This window comes from Scyliorhinus canicula, chromosome 7, assembly GCF_902713615.1.
Source record: "Scyliorhinus canicula chromosome 7, sScyCan1.1, whole genome shotgun sequence".
NCBI lineage: Eukaryota > Metazoa > Chordata > Chondrichthyes > Carcharhiniformes > Scyliorhinidae > Scyliorhinus > Scyliorhinus canicula.
Window position 1 is genome coordinate 39,291,051 of NC_052152.1, and position 26,702 is coordinate 39,317,752.

At 50.8% G+C, this 26,702-nt stretch overlaps 1 protein-coding gene across 1 annotated transcript in view; it reads left to right on the forward strand.

Annotated features, from left to right (window-relative positions):
* Positions 1-20,281, forward strand: part of LOC119969075 (NXPE family member 3-like) — a 42,289-nt gene extending 22,008 nt beyond the window's left edge. Inside the window, exons 3-5 of the mRNA XM_038802277.1 lie at positions 2,162-2,235; positions 9,038-9,247; positions 19,728-20,281. Coding sequence (XP_038658205.1) covers positions 2,162-2,235; positions 9,038-9,247; positions 19,728-20,281 — 838 coding nt within the window. The remainder of the gene's footprint in view (positions 1-2,161; positions 2,236-9,037; positions 9,248-19,727) is intronic.
* The last annotated feature ends 6,421 nt before the right edge of the window (positions 20,282-26,702 follow it).

Genomic DNA, 26,702 nt, shown 5'->3' on the forward strand with positions numbered 1-26,702 from the left:
GTTTCAGTTCTGAGAAGGTTTCAGCCAGGTCTCAGCTGGAAGTCAGTCTCTCTCTCTGCTGCTCTTTCTCTCTCAGCCAGGTGATATCTAAAGCCTCCAAGCCAGTTCTGTGAAGGCTCTCCTAGTGGGACAGCACTCAAGTTTGTGAAAGGTTTCTGGAGTAAGAAAACAAGCAGTCATTCACCAGGTCTGTAATCTTTTCAGCCTCTTTCTGGAAGGCTGTGAAGAGCTCGAACTGAGATCTTTCTTTAAAATGCAGCCGGTATTTGTGCACAGGAATCAAGCAAACAAGAGGCCTTCAAACTCTCAGCTTTGAAGCCCCATAATATCTCAAGGAAACAGAGGCTCCATCTGGTGGTAGAAGGGTGAAAGTGCATTGACCTGAATCTTGTATAAAGTTCCATCTGGTGGTGGAAGGGTGCAATAATAATAATCACTTATTGTCACAAGTAGGCTTCAATAAAGTTACTGTGAAAAGCAATTGCACCGATCTGGAATTCTTGGGTAAAACATTGCCCGGTGGTCAAAAGTCGGAGTTGTGCCAAACTGAACTTCTTGAGTAAATCTATTTCCCAGAGGCCGCAACCGCAGCAATGAAGAGTCATCTCCCCTTTCCCCTTTAATATCTGTTTTGTATCCTCTCTTACCCTTACCTAGTGTCTGTCTTGTGTGTGTCTGGGTGGAGGATGGAGCAAGATTTGGGTGATGGGTAGATTGGTAGATACTTGTTCTGTCATTCCTTGATACATATGTTGATCATTTCCTTTTGTTATTAAAAAACAGTTTGTGAATATTTTACTTATAAATCTGGTGTCTGTAACTCATTGGAGCAGTCAAGGGTTAAAGATCTTCGGAAAACACAAATTGATGGTTAATTCACTTATGTTGGGACTCTGGGGTCTGTAGGTCTGGAATTGACTGCACACTCTTCCAGGCTGTCGTAACACTTGCCATAGAGGGAGTGCAGCAGAGGTTCACTTGGGTGATACCAGGGTTGGTGGGACTGTCCTATGAGGAGAGATTGGTTCAACTGGGCCTTTATTCGCGAGAGTTTAGGAGGATGGAGGAGATCTGATTGAAACATTCTAATTAGGATGAACAAACTAAATACAGGGAGGATGTTTTCCCAGCTTGGGGAATCTAGAACCAGGGACACAGTCTCAGGATACAGTGTAGGCCATTTAGTACTGAAATGAGGAAATAATTCTTCACTCTGAAGGCTGGTGAACTTGAGGAATTCTCTAGATCACGGCTGGGATTCACCAATATCGCAGCCAGGTGTTGACGCCGATGTCAAAACCGGCGCGAGCAATGCCGGCATCAATGGGCCTCAAGGCCCAGTAATTCTCCTCTTCTTTGGGGGCTAGAAGGGTGCTGGAGTGCTGTGCGCTCCTCCGGTGCAGAAAGCCGGCACTACATGGCCGTATGCTTGCCACAGCTGGCGTGGGTCCGCGCATGCGCACCATGGCCATCTCTGCCGGCCCCCGGGCAACTTGGCAAAGCCCCACAGGGGCCCGGCGCGGAGGAACATAGCCCCCCCCCCGAATGAGCGCCCACCGATCGGATGGCCCCGATCGCGGGCCTGGCCACCGTGGAGGCCCCTCCCCCCCCCCCCCCCCCCCCCCCCCCGGAGTCGGATCACCCCGCCCCACCCACCAGGATGGCCACTGCAGCCAGAACGCTGAGGTCCCGCCGGGTGGGACCACATGTGAACCATGCCGGCGGGTCTCGGCGGAACTTGGCGGGAACTCGACCCGTCATGCGCGGAGAATAACCGCAGGGGCCGCTTTCAATGGACCAGAAAATCGGCGGTCCAGCGTTGGAGCGGCATGGCGGGATTCTTGCACCCCCCAGCAATTCTCCGTCCCGCCACGGGCTCGGAGAATCCCTGCCCAGGTTCCTGAATGTATTCGAGAAAGAGATAGTTTTTCTTAGGTTTTAATGGCATCAAGAAGTATGTGGAGAAAGTTGGAATATGGAATTGAGATAGAGGATCAGCCATGATCATACTGAATGGCATAGGAGGCTCGAAGGGCAAAGTTACCTATTCCTACTCCGAGTCTCTATGTTTACACTTTGCACATGATGAGCTCTGCTTGTTAACAATTGAAATAATCCACTGACCAATGGTTTAACATGCAATTATGTGTTATATTTTCAGTAATAGAAACATCAAAGAGCCCATAATACTCAGCGGTCCAGGTTATGTCATTGTAAAGCCTTCACCTAGAGCAGGTAAGAAAATATAAGTTATTGCAATGACGAGCACATTTGAGGTTTTCTGGGCGGGATTATCCATCAGCTGACTCCGCAATCGAGAACGGTGATTTGGCGATAAATCAGTTCCGATGCCAAATACGAGGCAGGCATCAATTTGACACCAAATCGCCATGTTCTGTCACCTCAACAGCGGCGTTAATGCGTTCAGGAACACACGTACAGTAGACATCATTTGCATGAGACTAGCGGGTCCAACCCGGTATTCCCCGGGGCCTCCACGATTCTCCACCTCCGTTGAGCCGAGTTCCCGATGGTGTTGTTCACTTGTGTTTTTAAAAGCCGTGAAACGGGTATGGTGGCTGCCGCGGGAGAGAGAGAGGAGATAGAAACACAGAGAGGAGCGACTGCGGGCTGCCGGGCCGGACACTGGCCACCCACCGGCAGCCCACCCTGGCAAACACCCACAGTTTCCCCGGCCAAGGGCAGTACCGTCGAACGATACTCCTGACATCAGGGATGGGCTCCAGGGCCAGAGGCCCCCATGGTGCCAGGCACCGACAGGGCCAAGGCTGTGGGGATGGGGTTGGGGGGTGGGGCGGTTGGGGGGGGGGGGGGGGGGGGGGGGGGGGGGGGGACATGTGGGGGCGGATTCCACAGTGCTAACCAGGGTCACCATGTAGCTCAGTGGACCTGGTTGTGCACGGGGGTATGCACCAAGCTAACATGTTGACCTTTCACCCCCTGTAGACAATAGATATTGGAATACAACCAGCCTTCCTGCTAGTCGCCGCGGTCCTGGGGAATGCCCTGCGGCTGAAAGAGCGGGCGTTGCTCGAGAAGGAGGAGATAGCTGCGGCAGCGGAGTAGGCAGCAGAAGTGCGTGCAGCAGCGGAGTGGGTAGCAGCGGAGTGGGGAGCAGCGGAGTGGGGAGCAGCGGAGTGGGGTGCAGCGGAGTGGGCAGCAGCTGAGTGGGCAGCACAGATGCGTTCAGCAGCGGCGGGGGCAGCAGAGGTGTGTGCAGCAGCGGAGTGGGCAGCAGAGGTGTGTGCAGCAGAGGTAGGTGCAGCAGCAGTGGTGAGGGCAGCAGCGGAGTGGGCAGCAGAGGTGCGTGCAGCAGAGGTGTGTGCAGCAGAGGTGCGTGCAGCAGCGGAGTGGGCAGCAGAGGTGGGTGCAGCAGAGGTGCGTTCAGCAGCGGAGGGGGCAGCAGAGGTGTGTGCAGCAGAGGTGTGTGCAGCAGCAGTGGTGAGGGCAGCAGCAGAGCGGGCAGCAGAGGTGTGTGCAGCAGCGGAGTGGGCAGCAGAGGTGCGTGCAGCAGAGGTGTGTGCAGCAGCAGTGGTGAGGGCAGCAGCAGAGCGGGCAGCAGAGGTGCATGCAGCAGCAGAGCGGGCAGCAGAGGTGCGTGCAGCAGCAGAGGTGGGTGCAGCAGCAGAGCGGGCAGCACAGGTGCGTGCAGCAGAGGTGGGTGCAGCAGCAGAGCGGGCAGCAGAGGTGGGTGCAGCAGCAGAGCGGGCAGCAGAGGTGCGTGCAGCAGAGGTGTGTGCAGCAGCAGAGGTGGGTGCAGCAGCAGAGCGGGCAGCAGAGGTGGGTGCAGCAGCAGAGCGGGCAGCAGAGGTGCGTGCAGCAGCAGAGCGGGCAGAAGAGGTGCGTGCAGCAGCAGAGGTGGGTGCAGCAGCAGAGCGGGCAGCAGAGGTGCGTGCAGCAGGGGTGGGTGCAGCAGCGGAGCGTGCAGCAGCGGAGCGGGCAGCAGCGGAGCAGGCAGCAGTGGAGCAGGCAGCAGCGGAGCAGGCAGCAGTGGAGCAGGCAGCAGCGGAGCGGGCAACAGTGGAGCGGCCAGCAGCGGTGTGTACAGCAGAGGAGCAGGTGGCATCTGCTCAGGATGGAGAGCGGCATGTCCAATAAGCTGAGGAGGTGGAGCTGCTGAGTAGGCACCGCATGAGGCACTGCCTGTCATTCAAGGACCTGCTGGATCAGGCATGCCGCCGAAGACTCCGGCTGAACACAGAGACAGTGCAACATATCGGCCAGACGATGGCACAACTGGCACTACAGGGGTATGGGGGGAAGGGGGGGCTCCCAGTGGCCGTCAACGTGATGGTCGCCCTGAACTTTTGCACAATGGGCACCTTCCAGGCGCCAAGTGGGGCCCTGTCCAGGATCACACAGACCCAGTCCACAGGTGCATCCGCGCCGTCACGGAGGCCCTATATACCAGGCGGATCAATACATCTATTTCAATGTGGCCATCGACAGGATGCCCCGGGTCCAGGGGGTGATCGACAGGATGTCTGTCCCCCACGAGCACCTGTAGGTGACAGGCTGCGCTACATAAACCGAAAGGGGTTCCACTCAATGAAGATGCAGCTGGCATGTAACCATCAGCTGTGCATCGTACACCTCTGCGCGCGATACGTGGGAAATGTGCACATCACTTTCATCCTGGCACACTCGATGATTCCTGACATGTTTGCGACTCCCCCCCCTCCCCCCCTCCAGCTGAGGGGTTGGCTCCTGGGTGACAGTGGTTATCCGCTGCGGTCATGGCTGCTGATGCCTATCTGGAAGTCACAGACTGAAGCCGAGACGCGCTACAATGACGCCCATACAGCGAGCAGGGGCGTGACCGAGCGGTGCTTTGGCCTGCTGAAGATGCGGTTCAGGTGCCTGGAACGTTCTGGAGGGCCCCTCCAGTATGATGCTGAGAGGGACACCCGCATTTTGGCAGCCTGCTGTGTCCTCCACAACATCGCACACCCTTTTAAAAAGCGCATCACAATCATTTAAATACTAAGGACTGGATTCCGATTGCCGATGCAGAAATCGCGTTCGGCGATTGGCCGGAGAATCCATTTTTACGCCGCAATCGGGGGCAGCACCGCATTTTGGATGCTTCGCCCCCTCACAAACACGACATTGGGACGGTCTCAGGATGTCTCCTGAGGCCCTCCCCCGATGCTCCGCCTCGATGGGCCGACTTTCCGAGTCGTGGGACACGTGTCTTCTCAACTTTCGTGAAACTGGTGTGGCGGCTGCGGACTGTCTCAGGGGGGTGGGGGGGAGCCATTCCGATGGCAGCGGGGGGGGGGGGGGGGGGGGGGGGGGGCTTCGGCGGGGGTTGGGGGGACTGGTGGGGGGTGATCCGCGGTTGGCGAGGGGGTTACAGGGGGGCACTATCTGGCAGGCCGCGCGGACGCCACAGTCCACCGCCATGCGCATCTGCAGCCACGGGCCCGGCCATTCTCCGTCCATATCTGCAGGCAAAGCCAGGGCCTTTAAGTGGCACGGCTGCAAGCCTCCTACCGGGCGGAGCGTCGGTGCTGAGGCGCCGGTGACTTTTTGGTTGTAAGACCAGTCGCTTCCTCCAAACATAGCCGCAAAATCAGAGAATCCAGCCCTAAGATATTTGCAAGGCAGGCTTATTCAGAGCCCACCTCACCACCGTGACATTGTAGGACCTGCTCTTTCACTTTTCTTTAACCATGTCCCAAAACATGCAGCAGAGGAAGCTGTCCTTGGGGCCTGGCAGCTTCCATGTCGTTTTTCCCAACCACTGCGCCATTCTGCACAAAATGAGAAAGTTGCACCCCATGTTTCGAGTTCAAAGATTGTAGTGTTTTCTCAGTGCCTATCTCACCAGCAAAGGTTCAGAAGACTGACTCCTGGAATGACAGGATTGCTTTATGGGGAGAGATCGGGTCGTCTAGGCTCTATTCGCTGGAGAGGGTATCTCAATGAAACAGATAAAATTCTGACAGGTTTGGATGGATTGGATGCTAGGGTGATGTTTCCTCTGGCTCAGGGGCAGTCTAGAACAAGGGGTCACAGTCTCAGGACACAGGGTAGGTCATTCAGGACTGAGATGAGGAGACATTTCTTCATTCAGAGGATGGTGAACCTGTACAATTCTTGAACACTGAAGGCAGTAGAGGCCAAGTTCCTGAATTTACCTAAGTAAGAAATAGATTTCTGGGCATTAAATGCTTCAAGGGGTGTGGGGAGAGAGCGGGAGTACTTGAGGTAAAGAATAAACCACAATCACATTGAATTGTGAAGCAATGGGCAGAATGGCCTACTCCTATTCCTTTTCTATGTCTCAGTGAGAGGCCCTTATTGAACTGATCTAAACTGGCAGCCGGCAGAGAGCAATTGCCTGATGGCATAGATCACATGACTGCGGCAAACACGAGAGGATATTTAGTGCTGTTGCCTTTCAAACCCCAAACACAATCATAGGGGGCCATTAAAACTGGACATGGGTTTGAGGCAAGTTGAGGCATGGTTTGAAATGTTTTAATCTCACAAATAGCCCAAATCATTTGGGGTTAGAATTTACGCTTATTGGTATTTTCAGCTTTCCTCCATAAGCAGTGTCACAAGAGAGTCAAAGCTACCGTAAACTGCAGGCTGTTCATTTGCGACACTTAAAACAGAGGAACCTTAAAAGGTTCAATCGGCATGATGCAGGGAAACTATTCCCTCTGGTGGCGGAGTCTAGAACAAGATCGTGGCCGGAATTCTCTGAAAATGGTGCTATGTCCCCACTCCCGTGAGAAAACAGGCACAAATCACTCTGGGCTTTTTTCTAGAAAGTCCAGAGTAGTTGTCTGTTTCGTAGGGAGTTAGCAGGGCCCCGGAGTAGTCTTCGGCTGCTGATACTGGGCCCTGCACTTCCGTCCGCGGGTCCGCGCATGCGCATGGCGGCCGCCTGCGGTGTCGGCCCTGTGCAACTTGAACCCACACAGCAAGCCGGCCCCAACATTATAGGCTTCCCCCCAGATCACGCTCGCCTGCCGACCGGTGGCCCCCGATAGGAACCCTGGCTGTCATGGAGGCCCCCCCTGTGACGGATACCCCTGCTCCCCACCACGGTTGCCGCGGACTTTGTCCGCAGCTGCCACTCTGAGCTCCCGCTGGGTGGAACCGTGAGGGAACCACGCTGGCGGGAACTCGGCTAGCTGCGGTGGCCTCTTTCAACGGCTCCCGACCAGCGCCATGTCGACCGTGCGCACGCGGCTGGCGGCGATTCTCTGGTCCATGGAGAATCGCGGGAAGGCGTCGGACCCGATCGCAGGTCTGACGCCCCCATTCTCCATCCCCGCACGCAGCGCGATTTTGACGCGGAGAACCCACCCCAAATCTTTCAATTAGAACTGACCATTTAATAGCAAAATAAGGAAGCATTTGGTTTCACTCAACAAGTGATGGAAACCTAGAATTTTCTCCCAAAAAGGGCTGAGAGTGGTAGGTTGCTTTGTAGGTAAGAAAATGTGGAATAAAAGTGTGTAAGTAGATGTGAAGGACAGATGATCTGCCATCCACTTGAGGCCTGAATATTTGAGGAGATGGTAAAGCTCTGCACCTTAACCAAGATGGTGCCATCGGCCTGATTTTAGAAATCCTAACCCGGCACCCATCATTTATGTCGGGGGCGAAACGGGCAAATTAGAGTTTGCACATCCATGGTTCACAGAGGCAACTTCACATGCAAGTGTACAGCTGCATGCAAACAGCAGCAATTTTCATTTGCGATATGTCAAAAACACAACTCATGGCCTTTAGACATTTGTGAAAAAGATCCAAAGCTTTCAGAGTTATTTGGAATGGCAAGCTACCTTTTTGGAGATGTCCAGGTACCTCTTTCGGATAGCTAGATGTCCTTTGGGAGAAACAAGGTGCCTTTTTGGAGAGATGAGGTCTCCTTAAGGATGTTTAGAGTAGACCTGAAGGTATGTAAAAAGTGGATAAACTCATTGGAACTGTCAGGCTGTTAAGGCATTTAAATTTCCAAGGTCTTCAAATTTTTGAAACTAAAACAGCCTGCACTTGAAAAAAATAGTGCTTGCAATTTCACAAGCCTGAGGTTTATATGAATAGTACTGCATGACTAATTCCACAATCCATCATTACCATAGTGTGAGGTCTGCAAGTTCACCATTTGATTGACAGGTTGAAGTGGTTCTAAAGTCTTTCATAAGGGACTATGAATGAAAATGTTTATTTTAACATTGGAGTAAGTACTCAAGGGAGTTTAAATGTAAGGAATTTTATGAATGAGAGTGCTTCTTTAAATAGTGAAGTCAGTGACAAACTCAGAGAACTTTATTTCATTTCACCATGATCCCTGAGGTATTCCCATGGTGAATACTAGGTGAGTCGGCATGGAGCATGTAAGGGTGATTGGTGGGTGGCATGGGCTGGCATGACTTGGCACTAAGTTAGTATAAGGGATATAAAAGACCATGGATGGTGGGTGGAGGGGCATGGGTTGGCATGGAGGCATGAGGGGCCATGAGAGTGAGTAGAGTGGAATGGGTTGGCATCGAGGGCATGAGTACCCATGGAGGTGGATAGAGGGACCTGGGTTGGAATGAAGGGTATGATGGACTATGGGGGTGTGTAAATAAGCATGGGTTGCCATGGACAGTACAAGGGGCCAAGAGAGTGGGTGGGGTGCATGAATTGCATAGACGGGACATAAGGAGCTTTGAGGGATGGGGTGCAGAAGGTTGTTTGTAGATTAATTGCTTTGTTTTGCAACTAGAACAAAGTCTCCGAGCATCGAGATGACAGCCCCTATATTGTGTTCCTATATTACCTACCTGAGACTGTAATTCAACATAGATCCATATATGTACAACTTATTATGCTGATAGGCTTTTCCGCAATATCATTACATGAATGTAAACTCTCTATGCTACCAGTAAAAAGCACTTTGCCATTGTCAAGGGAACTATGATTAGTCAGTTGGGAAATGTAATGGTGATGTGCATTGGGATACAGTGCCTGAATTCCTTTTCAGTCTCACTTATTTTGTTCTCAGGTAAACATCTTGGAAAATGCGTCCCTGGAAAACCTCTGCTTTCACCATCTGGATTTTATTATCAGGACCGATGGATGTCGACAAGTTGTGACATTTGGCACTTCAACACTCCTGCCAGTGTCACAGACTGTCTGCGTGGGAAAGGAATTTACATTTTTGGAGACTCTACTATACGGCAGTGGTACGAATATTTGGCAGGATTTCTACCAGGTTCGGTTCAGCCATTTGTATTTCAGTATTATGGCATAAGCTGATTTCAGTACTACTTATACAGCAATCTCAAACCAGTTCCTTATATTTGTACTGCCATGAATAAGTGCAATCTGGAACAGTAACACTTTATTATTTTTACATGATGTGGAGATGCCGGCGTTGGATTGGGATGAGCACAGTAAGAAGTCTAACAACACCAGGTTAAAGTCCAATATGTTTGTTTCAAACACTAGCTTTCGGAGCACTGCTCCTTCCTCAGGTGGATGAAGAGGTAGGTTCCAGAAACATATATATAGACAAAGTCAAAGATGCCAGACAATGCTTTGAATTCGAGCATTTGCAGGAAATTAAGTCTTTATAGATCCAGAGATAGGGGAAACCCAGGTTAAAGAGGTGTGAATTGTCTCAAGCCAGGACAGTTGGTAGGATTTTGCAAGCCCAGGCCAGATGGTGGGGGATGAATGTAATGCGACATGAATCCAAGGTCCCGGTTGAGGCCGTACTCATGTGTGCGGAACTTGGCTATAAGTTTTTGCTCGGCGATTGTGCGTTGTCGCGTGTCCTGAAGGCCGCCTTGGAGAACGCTTACCCGGAGATCAGAGGCTGAATGCCGTTGACTGCAGCGTTCCCCGACTGGAAGGGAACATTCCTGCCTGGCAATTGTCGCGCGATGTCCGTTCATAAATTGTCGCAGCATCTGCACATGCGCCTACTTGCGCCGGCCAGCGGAGGCCCTTTGACGGCGGTTGGTGCGGCGGCAACCCCGCCGGCGCTGGCCGAGCCTCTGAAGGTGCGGAGGATTCTGCACCTTCCGGGAGGCCCGACGCCGGAGTGGTTCACGCCACTCCTCGGCGCCGGTACGGCCCGCCCCACCGGGTAGGGGAAAATCCTGCCCCTAGGGCGCAATTCTCTGGCCTCGTTGCGGTCTCGCTCCAGCAATACAAGGCTGGTGAATAGCGGGAGAGGCAGAAAACCAGAACCGCGCCATGCGCTAAACAGTTTGCGATGCAACCGGCCCATCCCATTGGAAAAATTGAGATCTCGCCATAGCTTAGTGAGAAACCAGTTATCACCACTTAATCCCTAGTTCCATACAATTAAAGAGAGCCACCCCATATCCACTGGCTTCCTGTCATTCATCGGCCTCCCCAGCAAGTGGTCATGCTGCCGCGATTAGTACTCCTTTGGAAAAACATGAACATGGTATAATGGCTTCTGTGGGACCGGAGGAGGTGAGTAGCCATCTTTGCTCACAGGCAATGAGCCCAGGGGCACTGGGCTTGCCGCCCCAGTACTCGGCAGGGGATTTGGGACCCTTGGCTGGGGGTTCGGCATCCTCCGTAGGAGTGGGCCACCAAGGGAAAGGGGGAGGGGGAGGGACGAGGCACTGGGGGCGCATGGCATCAGATGCCAACCCCTGGATCATGTATATCTGTTCCAAGGGCAACCCTAGCTCCTGCCCGACTGACCACACATAACCCCCACAGACTGGACAGGCCTCTGTTCATGTAGTTGAAGGCTGTCCCTCATAGGGAATTGGCAATCGTGGTTAATTCAACACTTCATACAACCCAAGTGGATTCCTGTGGGTGGGCGGGTCATGTAGCATGTGGGAGTCTTTGCCTACCATCCCAATCACACACTGTGCTTGAACACTGCAGGAGGCAACATCACACACGCAACATCCAAACACCCAGGGAATGGGCCACCATTCCATAGACAAGTCCATAGCCGGGGGATGGGTGAGTGCTCCGGAGAAGGGGAGATGCCTTGAGAGATGGGCCAAGAGTTTGGAGGTCAGCCTGCATGGCGCAGGAAAGTGACAGAGGCGTCATACTGGTTGTGCTCAAGTGTTTTTAATGTGTCACAGGTGTCAGACAGTTCTCCACTCCTGATGGTGCCGCCCCACTCTCCCCACCACCCCCCTCTCCCGGTGCCCGCAGTGAGGCTCAACGTGCTGCACCTTCCTAGCTCTACTGCTACGTTTGGGTGTCTCACCAGGATGCACATCTGAGGTGGAGGCAACCAGCTGCTTACCTTGTCCCGTGGCCTTCGTTGCCCTAGGTGGGCATCCTTTGGGGGTTCTGGGACCGGTGGGCCCTGGCGCACTTGTCGATGACACACGCACAGCAGGGCCACCCTGTCCTGTGTGCTGATCTCAAGATGCAGCCTTATCAGAGGGGTGGAACTCGGGGGAGATGGTGCCACCATCCCCACTCCATGGGCATCCAGCCCCCCTTCCTCCCGCTCGGGATGGAGGGGCAGCTGGTTCGAGGCCTGGCTGCGCCTGCATCATCTGGCTCCACCAGCCCTGGCGGCTCCCATGGTGCACCATGGTGTTGACGCCCTCGGCGATGCTCCTCAGTGATTGGGCCACGTTCTGCAGCACCTTGGTAATGCCCACCTGCGACTGCGATAAGCTCCGCAGCATCTCGGCCATGCCCATTTGATGCGGGACATGTCCCGCAGAACCTTATCAAAGTTCTCGGCTGGAGAACCTGTGGGAGAATGGACATGTGGTCAGTGGGAGGGACATGTGGTCAGTGGGAGGGATGGATCAGTCAGTAAGGCAATAACAGCTCACGTTTAACAGGTCCTCTAGGTGGGCCCGATGGTTCCTCACCTCTGCGGCTTCCGCCAACCTCTGCATTGGTGACCACTCTGTCCTCGGCCACCCCCGTCACCTCCAGGGCCCGCTCCTCAAAGCTGGTGAGGATTCTTAAGCCCATATTCCGCCCCCAGTCTGGGCCCTCTCCCGGCAATTGTGCCAGAGCTTCTCCTACGGAGACACAAAGAGGATATCATTAGTGGTTCAGTGGTGGGAGGAGTGGTGTGAAGGAAGGGTTGGGGAGAGGGTTGAAGGGAGAGGGGTAGTGAAGGGAAGGTTGGGGGTGCATGGAAAGTTGGGAGTGATGGATGCTCGCATGGGGCAGGAAAGAGCTCGGGATGGGGTTGGCGGGCATTGGTGTCACCTCACCCACACTGCCCGGTGTAAGTGGTTGACCTTCTTATCGCACCGGAGGCCAGTTCTCCTGGTCACGCTCCCAGAGCTTACAGCAAGTGCCAGCTCATCCCAGGTGGCACTGGCTGCCCTGTGGCTCATCCTCTGGGATCCTTGGGGGAACATGACAACCCTCTTGGCCTCGACCGCATCTTGGAGCCTCGCCAGGGGCCAGTCTTCCCAGCACCATGGCTGCAAGTTATCTTGGGTGGCTGTGAAAATTGCGGCATGGTAGCAGAGTGGTTAGCACTGTTGCTTCACAGTGCCAGGTCCCTAGTTTGATTCCTGGTTTGGTCACTGTTTGTGCAGAGTCTGCACGTTCTCCCTGTGTCTGCGTGGGTTTCCTTTGGGTGCTCCCCGAAAGTCCCGAAAGGCGTGCTTGTTAGGTGAATTGGACATTCTGAATTCTCCCTCTGTGTACCCAAACAGGCGCTGGAATATGGCGACTAGGGGCTTTCCACGGTAACTTCATTCCAGTGTGAATGTAAGCCTACTTGTGACAATAAAGATAATTCTTTTTAAAAAGTGCTATTTAAGTGCTGCTCGACCTTGTTTTTAAAAAAAAAATTTTGATTCTCCTCCCTTTTCACATTTTCTCCCAAATTTACACCCATCAACAATAAACAATAATCGGTAACAAATATGTCAATCCCCATATCAATAACAACGATCCCATCCTCCCACCAAACCCCAAACATTAGCCCGCATGTTCACATAAACAAATGACAAAAAGGAATCAGGAATCACCCACAGTCGCCATTAACACACACAGTCCCCCTCCCCCCCAACCCTCCCACCCACTCGCCCCAACTAATGTTCGATGTTATCCAGTTCTTGAAAATGCATAATGAATAATGCCCATGAATTGTAGAACCCCTCCATATTTCCCCTCAGTTCGAACTTCACCTTCTCAAGAGTCAGGAATTCCAACAGGTCCCCCCCGCCACGCCAGGGCACAGGGTGGAGAGGTTGCTCTCCATCCCATCAGGATCCTGCTTCGGGTGATCAACAAGGCGAAGGCTACAACATCTGCCTCCGCACCCATTTCCAACCCTGGCTGGTCCGACACCCCGAATATGGCCTCCCGGGGGCCCGGGGCCCGTTTCAGGTCCACCACTTTAGAAATTACCCTGAAAAGCTCCTTCCAGTAATCCTCCAGCTTTGGACAGGACCAAAACATATGAACGTGATTAGCGGGGGGCACCCCCCACAACGTTCACACACATCTTCTACTCCTTCAAAGAATCGGCTCATCCTCGCCCTCGTGCGTGCTCTATATACCACCTTCAGCTGTATCAGCCCCAACCTCGCGCACGAGGTGGAAGTGTTCACTCTCCAGAGCACCTCACACCAGAACCCCTCCTCCATATCCTCTCCCAACTCTTCCCCCCACTTTGCTTTGATCCCTTCCAGTGGTGCCTTCTCCTCTTCCAAAATAGCTCCGTAAACCGCCGACACTACCCCCTTCTCCAGTCCCCCTGTTGTCAGAACCTCCTCCAGCAATGTGGAGGCCGGCTCCACCAGGAAGCTCTATATCTCCTTTCTGGCAAAATCTCGAACCTGCATGTATCTAAACACTTCCCCCTGCTCCAGCCCATACTTCGCTTCCAGCACCTTCAATCCTGCAAACCGACCCCTAAGAAACAAATCTTTTAGTGTCTTAATCCCCATCTCCTCCCATTTCCGAAAATTTCCATCCCACTTCCCTGGCTCGAATCTGTGGTTCCCCCGAATCGGCATTTCCCTTGACCCTGCCCCCCAACCCAAAGTGTTGGTGAAAAGCCTCCAAATTCTCAAGGAATCTATTATTACCGGATTCTGTGAATATTTCCCCGGGGCCATCGGGAGCGGCGCTGTTGCTAGTGCTTTCAGTCCCAACCCCCTGCACAAACTCTCCTCCATTCTGACCCACTGGGAATCAACCCCTCTGACCCAGCTCCACACCTTCTCCACATTCGCCGCCCAGTAGTAATACATCCGGTTCGGAAGACCCAAACCCCCTCCCTGCCTGCCTTCCCTTCTGTAGTAGCACCTTCCTAACTCTGACCACCTTCCCTCCCCATATGAACAAAGTAATCATTCCCTCAATCTCTCTCGAAAAAGCCTCTGGCAGGAAAATCGGCAGGCATTGAAAAATAAACAGAAATCGCGGCAACATGTTCATTTTAACCGCCTGTACCTGACCCGCCAGTGACAGAGGGAGACCATCCCACCTTGCCAGATCAGCTTTCACTCTCCCCACCAAACTAGAAATGTGGTACCTGCGGAGGCCCCCCCCCCCCCCACTCCCGGGCAACCTGCATCCCCAAGTACCTAAAGTGAGTCCCTGCCGACAGAATGGCAGCCCCCCCACCCCCAGCCAAGACACCACAAAATACTCACTCTTGTCCAGATTTAGTTTGTACCCCGAGTAAGACCCAAACACCCGAAGCAGCTCCAATATTCCCCCTATCGACACACTCGGTTCCGACACGTATAACAGCAAGTCATCGGCATACAAGGACATAGGACATCCCTGCCAAGTCCCACTGTGGAGAGAAAAGTATCTTGAGCTGATGTTATTTGTGCGGACACTCGCCCTCGGCTCCTTATATAGTAGCTTTACCCAGTTCACAAATCATGGTCCAATCCCAAACCGCTCCAGAACTGCCTGATGTACCATCAATTGAACGCGAGTCGAGTTGCTGTACAAAAGTATGGCTTTAATCAGCTAGATGTTAGCCCTGCGGTCGATTACAGTAAATGGACGACCGCCGGGAGTACTGGGTATTTATACCCCGCCCTGGAGGCGGGGTTAACTCAGCCTCTCGACAAATCGGGGAGCCGTCACATGACTGGTCTCAGCCAATCGGTCGAGAGGCACATGACCGACCAGGGCCAATGGTAAGCCGGTGTTCTGCACCAATGGCAGGCAGCTATGCTAATCATACCACCACACTGCCATCAAGTACCCCCATTCTACCCGGTCGAACGCCTTCTCAGCTTCCAATGCTACAACCACCTCTGTTTCCTTCCCCTCCGCCGGTGCCATAACGGCATTCAATACCCTTGTAACGTTTAAAAAGAGCTGCCTCCCTTTCATGAACCCCGTCTGATCTTCACCTCTCAGCTTCGGGAGGCATTCCTACAGCCTACCCACGAGTACCTTCGGCAATACTTTTGCGTCCACATTCAATAGGATATGGGCCTACACGACCCACACTCCGTCGGATCCTTATCTTTTTTTAGCAACAAGGACGCCTCAGCTCCAGCCGCCCGATACCCACGCCGGGTTCCTCGCCGGTTTTCAAACTGGCCCCGTTTGACGCCTGGGACGGCCCCAAAGGCCGACAACAATCGGGAGGGAGAGCGAACAATCGGGGAAACCCCCGAAAGTGCCGCAAATAGTGGCCACCGGTGGGAGCTCCTCTCGATGCGGCCGACCTGCTCGCAAACGCCACCGGAAGTCGCTGCTCGACCTTGTTAGTGGGGGTTGGCGAGTCTGTCGCGGAGATAATTTGAGGCCTTTGGGGCCTCGTTAAGTGGACCAATTAACCTTAAATAGTGCTGCTAGCCAGGCGTCGGGAAGGTCGCCACAGTTCCCGTTCGCTACCACACTTGGAAATCTTTCCGGAGAATCGTGCCCTCAGTCACTTTGTCGGGCCCTGGGCAGTTTCTCACTGGTTTCGCCCACATTTTTCAACACTGGGGAGCTGAACTCAGAGACCGGGCCGCCATTTTGAAAGGGTGAGCTTGTGGGTCCACCACAGCCCCCACCCATGGGCATTGTCACCCACCAAATACACCGGCACTACCTCGTGAGGGCACCTCGATATGGGGCCCTGGGGTTCCCCCCTCTTCAAGCCCCTCCCCCTCGCTGCAAGCCTTCTTACAGTCCCCCCTTCTCAGGAACCCCACCCATCACCCCCCCCCCCCCCCCCAACCTTCCAGAGCCCCCAGCATACCTTGCAGGAGCCCACACATCATCCTTCAAACCCACCTCCACCTTTCTTTCATTGACATGGTCCCCCTCGGTCCCTGATCCTCTCCAATGCTAACGTGGCACCCGGGCACCCTTGCACTGCCACATTGGCAGTGTTCTTGCCAGCTTGGCAGTGCCAACCGGGCACCTTCGCAGCGTCAGGGTGGAAGTGCCAAGCTGCCCACGTTCCAGTAGAGGGCCAAGGAGCCACCCTGCACTGACCCTGACCACCCAGGGGTCTCCGGTAACCCGGGAGACTCCCGGAATTTTGTTTGTGTGGACCAGTGTTCAACGGCACTGGTTGTGGCCTCGCTGGGAGCCAGTCGATCCTGGGAGTCTGGTAGATCCCAGGAGGCTGGTAGATCCTGGATAAGCTCGCCAAAGTCGGTGTCATTTTGTCAAGCCACTTTTTGCCGTGACTCAGGCTTCAATGCCTCAGGGACTTGGGTAGATCCCACGAAGCATGTAGGCTGCTGGCAAACCGACGGGAAACCTCACCCAGCATCCACCAGCCACACCGCGCTCGACCGAGAGCGCAACATGGCCAGTGGATCGTGCCCCACATCTTACCTTCCAATCAAATTGTGAATCACTCAACATTAATCCTTCATCTAGACTACCTATAGAAAAAAATGGACAAGTGCAACTCACCAACCCATATCGCTTAATTTTCTTTTCCATATGAAGGATAAAGCAATGGTTATTACAAGTTAATTTCACTCCAGGCTGACCTAACTGGACTGGTGATATAATTCATGAATTAATTTGAAGGCGCTGCCATTGGTTCTTTCTCTCGGTGACTCGCTCCCTCTCTCTCTGGTTTAGCTCAGTGGACTAGACAGCTGGTTTGTGATGCAGAACAGGGCCAGCAGCGCGTGTTCAATTCCCGTACCAGCAGAGAATTCTGAATTCTCCCTCTGTGTACCCGAACAGGCGCTGGAATATGGCAACGAGGGGCTTTTCACAGTAACTTCATTGCAGTATTACTGTAAGCCTACTTGTGAAAATACAAAGATTTTTTATTTATTTCTCATTTTTTAATTCATTCTTGAGACGTGGGTGTCAGACATAATTTCCCGCTCCTAATTGCACTTGAGCAGGTGGTAATGAGCCGCTTTTTGAACAGCAGCAGTCCATGTGGTGTAGATACACCCACAGCGCTGTTAGGAAGTGAGTTCCGAGGTATTGGCCCAGTGACAGTGAAAGAATAGTGACATAGATCCAGGTCAGGATGGTGTTTGGCTCGGAGGGAAACCTGCAGGTGGTGGTGTTCCCATGCATCTGCTGCCCTTGCAATTCTATGTGTTGGTTTGGAAGGTGCTGTCAAAGAGGCCTTGATGAGCTGCTGCAGTGCATCTTGGAGTGCAGCATTTTATCTGATTTCCTGGAGGTGAGGTGTTCATGAATTCCTCCATACCCATGTAAGGGTTTTCTTAGGGAATGGTTCTCAAAACAGATAAACTGTTCCTAATCTTTAACCATAATTGCTCAATCAACATAAACAATTTAGAGGTGCTGGCTTTCCTATTTCTTCAATTTCCTGCAATGCAATGAACTCCCATATTTTATTTGGGTGGAGCTAACTGATCTGCTCCGTTATGAGCTAGTGCCAACTCTATGGGTGAAATGGCCTCCTTTTGCGCTATTTTCTATGATTCATTTGCCTCTTGTTGCTGTCTCCCATCTTCCTGTCCTTTCTGGAAGTTGTGAGCATTCTTTCTCCTGCTTCTTATAGTCAGTCACAGATCGTTTCATTTGTCAGCTATTCCTTATAATCCTGAACACTTCTGTGATCACTCAAGTACTCAGGGTTAAGAGACATGTTTCCATCTAAGTGAAGTATTCGAAGAAAATGAAGTAATCACCTATCCATGGCTGAAAGTTGGAATGTATCTATTGTACTTTAAAGGTATTTTTGACTACTATTCCAGCTATACTGAGGTTATTATGCAAAATCTGTTTTTGCTCAACATAGAATTCCATTACACGTTGTCTCTGACAATGGTCCTTGCTTCACTAACTGGGAGTGGACACAATTTGCAGAAAGTTGCAATCTTAACCATATCACATCAAGTTCATTGTACCTCCAATCCAATGGCAAAGCAGAGAAAGGTGTATGAACAGTTAAGAAGCTATTCAGCAAAGCACAAGATGACAACACACATATCTTTGACACTGTTGACATACAGAGTACACCATTGTCATCAGCTTTGTCGCCTGGCCAGATGTTAATGGGAAGAAAAAATTGCACCACGTTACCTGAGATCACGATTCCGAATATGGATGAACAAGAACAACATAACCGACTAAGATTACACAAACGAAAACAAAAACGCACACAAAAACTTTAGCAACATTACAAGAAGGAGATTATGTCAGAATACAAAATCCTGACGGTAGATGGTCACATGTTGCTAGAGTATTATGACAAATTGCACCAAGATCATATTTAATACAAACTGAGAAAGGCACAATGTTTAGAAGAAATAGAAGAGCATTACTGAAGACAAAGAACTATGTTCCAGTTTATATGCCGAATATTATTGCTCAGGATATGATTTTCCCAAACATTGAGTTTTCAAATCCTTCATTATCAACAATACATCAAGACAATTTGGAAGACAGCTTGAATACTTCGACAAGACCACTGAGAAGATTAACAAGAATGAGGAAACCACCGAATAGACTAAATTTGTAATGACATATTAATAATTCTTCAGCAGTAATCACTCCTGTGATATGACATTTATTTTTGCAACTGAATGTAAAACAAAGTAATGATTCATGCTTGCTAATGTAATATTCAAAGAAAAAATGTTACAGAGTTCCTAACCTTTTTTTTACAAAGAAAGGGGGATGTGACATTATGTTAAATGTACAGAATTGTAAGGGTTAATGTTAAGTCCAAATTAACCACTAGAGGGAGCAGAACTATATAAGGCATCGATGCTAAGCCTTCTGGGTGAGAGGTTGAGGAGAAGGCTAGTAGACAGACTGTAGGAAAGATAGTGTGCGTGAGAGCAGATCATGGTTATTGCATTACTGTGGAGATTAGTAGTAAATGAGTGTAGATTCTGTTTATTATCAACTGTTTATGATACAGGACAAAGTGACAAATCTAATTAAATAGTGTAAATAAATCTTTAGCTTTGTTCAATATAAAAGCTAGTTGTGGTCTTTGTGAACACTACGCCAACTATCCTGGGATCAGAACCACAAAGAACACCACAGTAGCATCACTTGGCATTAGCCGGTTAGTCAGAACGGTGTCAGGGTGGCACATTTTCAATTTGTTTGGGTGCATGAAGAGGCCAGAGCTGCAGGCATTCATACTGATGAAAGTGCAGCTACTTCACTGCCCATCCCCAGGGAATCACACTGAACCTGCACAGCACTGCTACAAGTATTGCTACATGAATGAACTTCTTGCCTAAGTGCCAACCTTTAAAGTTATTAGTACTTAGCTGCAAGATGAAAGCTTATCTTGTTAATAATACGATTATCTTCTGTTTTAGGTCTCAGAAAGTTGAACACTACCAATGATATAAAGCTCGGTCCTTTCCTCTCTGTGGATCAGACAAACAAGATCAAAATGGAATATTATGCCCACGGTAATCCGATTCGGAGCAGCCCCATTGCGAGTCAGGATCTGCCATTCATTGCAAACAAGCTGGATGAGATCAAAGGAGGAAGGAGCACAGTTATAGCCTTCACCATATGGTGTCACTTCAACACTTTCCCAGTAGAACCGTACATCCGAAGGCTCCAGAACATCCGTAGGTCAATCCTGCGATTGCTGGATAGGAGTCCAGACACACTGGTTGTAATAAAGACAGCCAATGTCCAGGCCCTCCGACGGGAAGTCAGTCTCTACAACAGTGACTGGTATTCCTACCAACTTGATTTAGTGATGAGAAAGATGTTTGAGGGCATCAACGTGGCGTTTGTGGATGCCTGGGAGATGACCATTGCACATTACCTGCCACATAACCTGCACCCTAAACGGGTCATTATAAAGAATGAAGTAGATGTGTTTCTTTCTTATGTGTGTCCTTTAAAACTATTTTAGATATGTTCTAATCAAGTGTCTATAATCCTATCATTAATGTTGAAAATGAAATGAAATGAAAATCGCTTATTGTCACAGGTAGGCTTCAAATGAAGTTACTGTGAAAAGCCCCTAGACGCCACATTCCAGCACCTGTTCGGGGAGGCTATTACGGGAATCGAACTGTGCTGCTGGCCTGCTTGGTCTGCTTTCATAAGCCAGCGATTTAGCCCTGTGCTAAACAGCCCACTGCTATTAAGTGCCATCTGAATTCTAAGGCTCATGGAATGGCCTTAAATCATCACATCTCACTTCTTCCTACAGAGGTTTACCTAATCACCCACTGAACATTAAAGGTTCCAAGGGAAGTGTGTCAAATTTAATGCCCGTGGGTAACCAGAACCACCTGTAATATTGACACACCAGCCGAGAAACGTGACGCACTATTTTTGACCATACAGTCTTCCATCACAGGACCTGACTGGTGAGGCTCAGGGACATTCAGTATTGGGCCTCTGGCTTCATCATTGCTGAACAAGCAAACTGTACACACTGGCAAATAGCTCACTGGCTACATAGAATGGGAAATTGGGCTCTTGCAATGCCAACACAATCAGATCGAGAGGTAGAAGTGTTCGAGAGGGGGGAGTGTTGCAAGGATGGGGAGAGCATAGTGGTCACGAGTGAGGGTAAAAGATAACAGTGGGTGAAATGGAATAGCAGTGACTGTTGGGGGGGGAGGGGGGGTGTTGATGCTGGATGGCAGGGTGGAGGGTAGCTGTGGAGGGAAGGGAGAGGATAGTGATGACAGGGTGGGGGAAGAGTATCCCAGTGCCCGAGAGGTGACAAGCATTGGTTGAAGTGAAGGTGTTGTCGTGGGGAGTGTTGTGTTATGCTTCTTCACGTAGCATAAGCTGCTTCCTTGATGTATACTCTGACAAAGGAAGGTTCAGACTTGGAGATAGGTTTAACACATTTATTGAACAGTTAACAATTCTCCTATTTGGGTTCGACTCTCCTGCTAATCGAACTATAGTAACTCAATCTAACTAACCAGTCTGCTCTAATCCATGCGGTGGGTTTGATGCTTCCTGATCTGCCCCTGTTTCTCTGAGTGTCGCCTATGGAAAGAGAAAGAGCATGTGTGCCCTGTCCTTTTATATGGGTAGCCCCCTTGTGGTAGTGTCACCTCTAGGTGTATCTTGACTGCCCATTGGTCGTGTCCTATCTTACTGACCTATTGGTTGAATGTCTGTGTGTCATGATGTCTCAGGTGCTCCCTCTAGTGTTTATCTAGTCTCAGTGTATTTACATTAACCCCTTGTGTATTTACAGTGTCCTAGTCTATCTACATTAACACCTTGTGTATTTACAGTCAGGGCCGGCTCAAGGTATCGGCAACTCGGGCAGTCGCCCGGGGCGCCATGTGCTAGGGGGCGCCATCAAGTCTATGTCTATGTATTTGCATTATGTACTTCTGTATGTCCTATGTGTTTCATGGTACAGGTGACAATAAATCAAATCTAATTAATTCAGTGGCCGAAAGGTTGTAAGATTCTAAGGACGATCTGCGCATTTGCAACATGTTGCCTCCGCTTGATGGCAGCTACACATGCTCAGTAGCTGCCCACGCGCAGCCCGGAGTCACGTGGGGTGCTCCTTCAGCCCCGACCCCAGCCCCGCCCCCTGTGCGGCCGCCATGTTGATTGGTCTCGGCCGCCTGCCGGTCTGGTTCAGCCGCTGGCGGTTGCTCAGTGTCTGTGTGAGGCGGTGGCTGCACGGAGGGTCCTCGGCAGGAGGAGGGACGCCGAGGGGAGCAGGAAAAGGCTATCCGCAGCGGGGAAAGGTGATGGAGCGCAGCGCTGGAGGCCTTTAAAATTGGCACTTGTAAGGGTGCCGAAGTTCAGCTTGCCCGGGGCGCCAGCAACCCTAGGGCCGCTGCTGTTTACAGTGATGCATATCACTGCAGGAAGCAGGGGAAAGAGTGAGGAAGGCAGTAGCAATGTTCAAGAGGAAGTGATGGTTAACAGCAGCTATTGAATTTTGAATTTGGAGTTCGGATAAGCACTCCTGCTTATGAGCTCCATATTCAGGTGAATACATATTTTCAATTGTTATGTTGTTGGTTGTGGCCCTTATAAGAACCACCTGCTTTCTGAAAAATAGTCCTGATCCTGAATGTTTTTTTTATTCTTTCATGGGATGTGGGCACTTGCCCATCTTTAAACTGAGTGACTTTTTCAGCCATTTCAGATGGCAGCCACATTGATTTTGGTCTGCAGTCGTATGTAGGTCAGACCAGGTGCGGATGGCAGATTTTCTGCCCTTAAAAAAAAGTGAACCAGTTGATTTTAATGACAATCTGTGTGTTGCGGCAGTGCTGACAATAGTGTTTAATTCCACCTTTTGTTTTGCTGAATTCAAATTCCACCAGCTGCTGAGATGGGATTTGAACCCTTATCGCTAGAACATTAATCTGGCTCCCTAAACTACGAGCCTAGCGACAGATTGTGATGCCACTACCTCGATGCTGCAGTGGAGGGGTCTCAAGTAGGCATTAGCACTGTCATCTGCCCATGAAGAAATGCTTGAGCATTGTGCACTGATTTATTCGGATTTACCAATAGGTAAGCAGTAATGAGCACGTACCCAATTAACAGCACGTTGCCAAAGGATGTTTTTGAAACAATGGCACATTCTTAAATAATTTAAGTGTGGAATTACATGCAAATCTGCAGGTTAATTTTCAACTAGGCCGAAAAGTACTTGTGTTTATTTTTCAGCTGAAGGGAACCATGCAGGCACAGCAGGCGGTAAAGAAAGCAAATGGTATCTTGGCCTTCATGGCGAAAGGATTTGAGTACAGGAGCAATTGTACAGGGCTTTGGTGATGTCACACCTGGAATATTGTGTGCAATTTTGGCCACTTTATCTGAGGAAGGATGGTCTTGCTATAGAGGGAATGCAGCAAACGTTTACCAGACTGACTCCTGGAAAGGCAGGACTGACATATGAGGAGGATTGAGTCAGGTAGGATTTAGCACACGGCTAAATTGCTGGCTTTATAAGCCAACCAAGGCAGGCCAGCAGCATGGTTCAATTCCCGTACCAGCTTTCCCGAACAGGCGCTGGAATGTGGCGACTAGGGGCTTTTCACAGTAACTTCATTTGAAGCCTACTTGTGACAATAAGTGATATTCATTTCATATTTGCTGGAGTTCAGAAGAATGAGTGGGGGATTCTCTTAAAGGCCGATGAAATTCAAACAGGACTAGACAGGGTAGATTTATAAAGGATGTTCCTGATGGCAGGGGTGTTCAGAACCAGGGGTCACAGGCTGGGTATATGGGAGAGAGCCTTTAAGATAGAGATGAGGAAAAATGTCTTCACCCAGAAATGGTCAGCTGTGGAATTCACTACCATAGAGAGTAGTTAAGGCCAAAACAGATGGGCGCAACTTAGTGGGACATAAAGAGTCCCATTTTGGGGCCTGTTTAGCGGGGTATTCTTGGCACCTGCAACGCTGAGAACGACCCTGCTGTCAATTGGGACCTTTTATTTCTGGCCTTGGTGAGGCAGGCCCAGCCGAGGCGCACTTGCCTTCATTTCCTGCACTGACAAGCTCAGCTCTTCAGTACAGGAAGAGATGGGAAAATGGCGCCCTGATACCAGGCCTTTGGATATTCCGGCACAAACATATTTAAGTGAAACTAACTACTCACTTAAATATGCAAATATGGACCCTGCCCAGTGAGGACGAGATTTAATGGCCTTGCTGCATCCCGGTGGGTCTCAAAAAGGCCGTATGACTCCGCTCATATGTTTACAAGAAGTAGTTAGATATAGAACTTAGAACTTATAGAAAAGGAGATCAAAGGATATGGGGCAAACGTAGGATTAGGCTATTGAATTGGATGATCAGCCATTGAGCAGGCTCGAAGGGGCAAATGGCTTCCTCCAGCTCCTATTTTTTATGTTTCTAAGTAACTTATTATAGACAGGATTCATAGAATCATAGAATTTACAGTGCAGAAGGAAGCCATTCGGCCCATCGCATCTGCACTGACCCTTGTAAAGAGCACCCTATTTAAGCCCACACCTCCTCCCTATCCCCATAACCTCACCTAGCCTTTTTGGGGGGAGCACTAAGGGACAATTTAGCATGGACAATCCACCTAACCTGCACACCTTTGGACTGTTAGAGGAAACCGGAGCACCCGGAGGAAACCCACGCAGACACGGGGAGAATTTGCAGACTCCGCACAGGTAGTGACCCAAGCCAGGAATCTAATCTGGGACCCTCGAGCTGTGCAGTAACACTGCTTTTTTTTTTGTTTAACAATTTAGAGTGCCCAATTCATTTTTTACAATTAAGGGGCAATTTAGCATGGCTAATTCACCTATGCTGCACATCTTTTGGGTTGTGGGGGCGAAACACGGGCAGAATGTGCAAACTCCACACGGACAGTGACCCAGAGCCAGGATCGAACCTAGGACCGCAGCGCCGTGAGACAGCAGTGCTACCCCCGGCGCCACCGTGCTGCCCGAAGCAACACTGCTAACCACTGTGCTACCGTGCACAGCGGAAATAATTCTAACTCCGCTTTTGGGCGTGTTTAGCAGGGTGCTTCTTGCTGCTTCAGTGCCAGGATTCACCCTGCTATTCACTGGCACTTTGCCAGTTTTTGAACCTTGGAGAGTTTCTACCCACGGAGGCCACACTTTAGTCGCTTTCTGGCTCCTTGCATGACCAGGGTGCCATTCTGACCTGCAGCCCTGATCTCTGCACCCCACCTCTTTCAGATCTCCCCCCTTTAATGAATCGCCCTTCACTCCCACCCAAAGCTCTTGAGGCACCTGGAACCCCCTCACCCTCCTCTAATGGGCAAGGCCACCCTGACACCTGGACACCTTGGCACTGCCAGGTCAGCATCCTGACAGTACCACCTTGCTGGCAGGTGGAATGTCAGGGTATTCCCTGACCAGTCCCCAACCACGCGGGGGTCGTTAATGGCCTACGAGAGCCCCCGAGGTGCTATCATGCCTGGTCCACGTTTGTGGAAACCGGTGCTAAACTCCGCCCTGTTGAAGTCTCACACGTGTAGCCATTGACTCCCAGGAAACGGGTGAATGTGGCGTCCGGGTATTTAAATGAACCCAATGACTCACTTAAATATCGACCAGTCAGGGCATGATCCAGATCGCATCGGGCAGAGGGAGTCAGGTTGTTGGAAAGACCAAGGAACTGATCTTCGACTTCAGAAAAAGTAGCACAACACACACTCCCGTCTGCATCAATGGCTCTGAAGTGGAGATGGTGGATAGCTTTAAGTTCCTGGGGGTCTGTCATGGTCCACTCACATTGATGCAACAGTCAAGAAAGCCTAACAACGTCTCTACTTCCTACGGAAGCTAAAGAAATTTGGCATGTCTGCATTGACTCTCACAAATTCCACAGATGTGTGAAAAAGAGCATCCTATCCCACTGCCTCAGGAAGGCAGACAGAGACACCTCCCACCCAGGCATTGCCTTCTTCCAGACCCTTCCATCAGGCAGAAGGTACAGAAGTCTGAAGATCTGCACATCCAGACTTAGGGACAGCTTCTTCCCCACAGCTACAAGACTCCTCAACGGCTCCCCCTTGGACTGATCTGTTCCCTGTAAGTGATGTGTTAGGCAGGTTGGTTTGATGTGGACTGCACTCGATGCAGGGAAGTTACAAACAGACGTCTAACACTGGAGAAGACCCAACACTGTTTTATTCAACTATAGAACTGCTATACATATTCAGCTGTGGGTCGACACCATACTGATGTGACTGGTGACCTTTTAGTAGCCTGACCAGACTTACTAGCTACCGCATGGTGTTTGCACTTCCTAGCTCGTGGACTCTGACTATCTCAGTAGCTGGGTCCAAAGAGAGCGGGAAACCTAGTGCCCTCTGGCTTTATACAGTAGTCCCCCTTTATAACGCGGGTGTTGGGGTCCAAGACCCCAACCCGCGTTGTAACCGAGCCGCGGATATCCATGATGGGGGTTTTAAATTTATTTAAAAATCTATGCTAGCGCTTCCCATTGTGAGTCTACGGGGGGGGGGGGGAGAGGTCAGACCCCCGTAGACTCACAATGGGAAGCGCTAGCATAGATTTTAAAATAATTTAAAACCCCCATCGTGGATCCAATTAAAATTTCAGCAGCCGGCTCACTTTGATCCGGAGAGGGAAGCTGCTCTCACTGAAATCAGCCGGCCGCTGAAATTGACACTGCCCGCTGCTCTCTCCCTCCAATCCAACTTTTAAGTTTTAATGTTTCTGATTGGAGGGAGAGAGCAGCCGGCAGTGTCAATTTCAGCGGCCAGCTGATTGTTTCAGCGAGAGAGCAGCTTCCCTCTCTGGATCAAAGTGAGCCGTCCACTGAAATTGACACTGCCCGCTGCTCTCT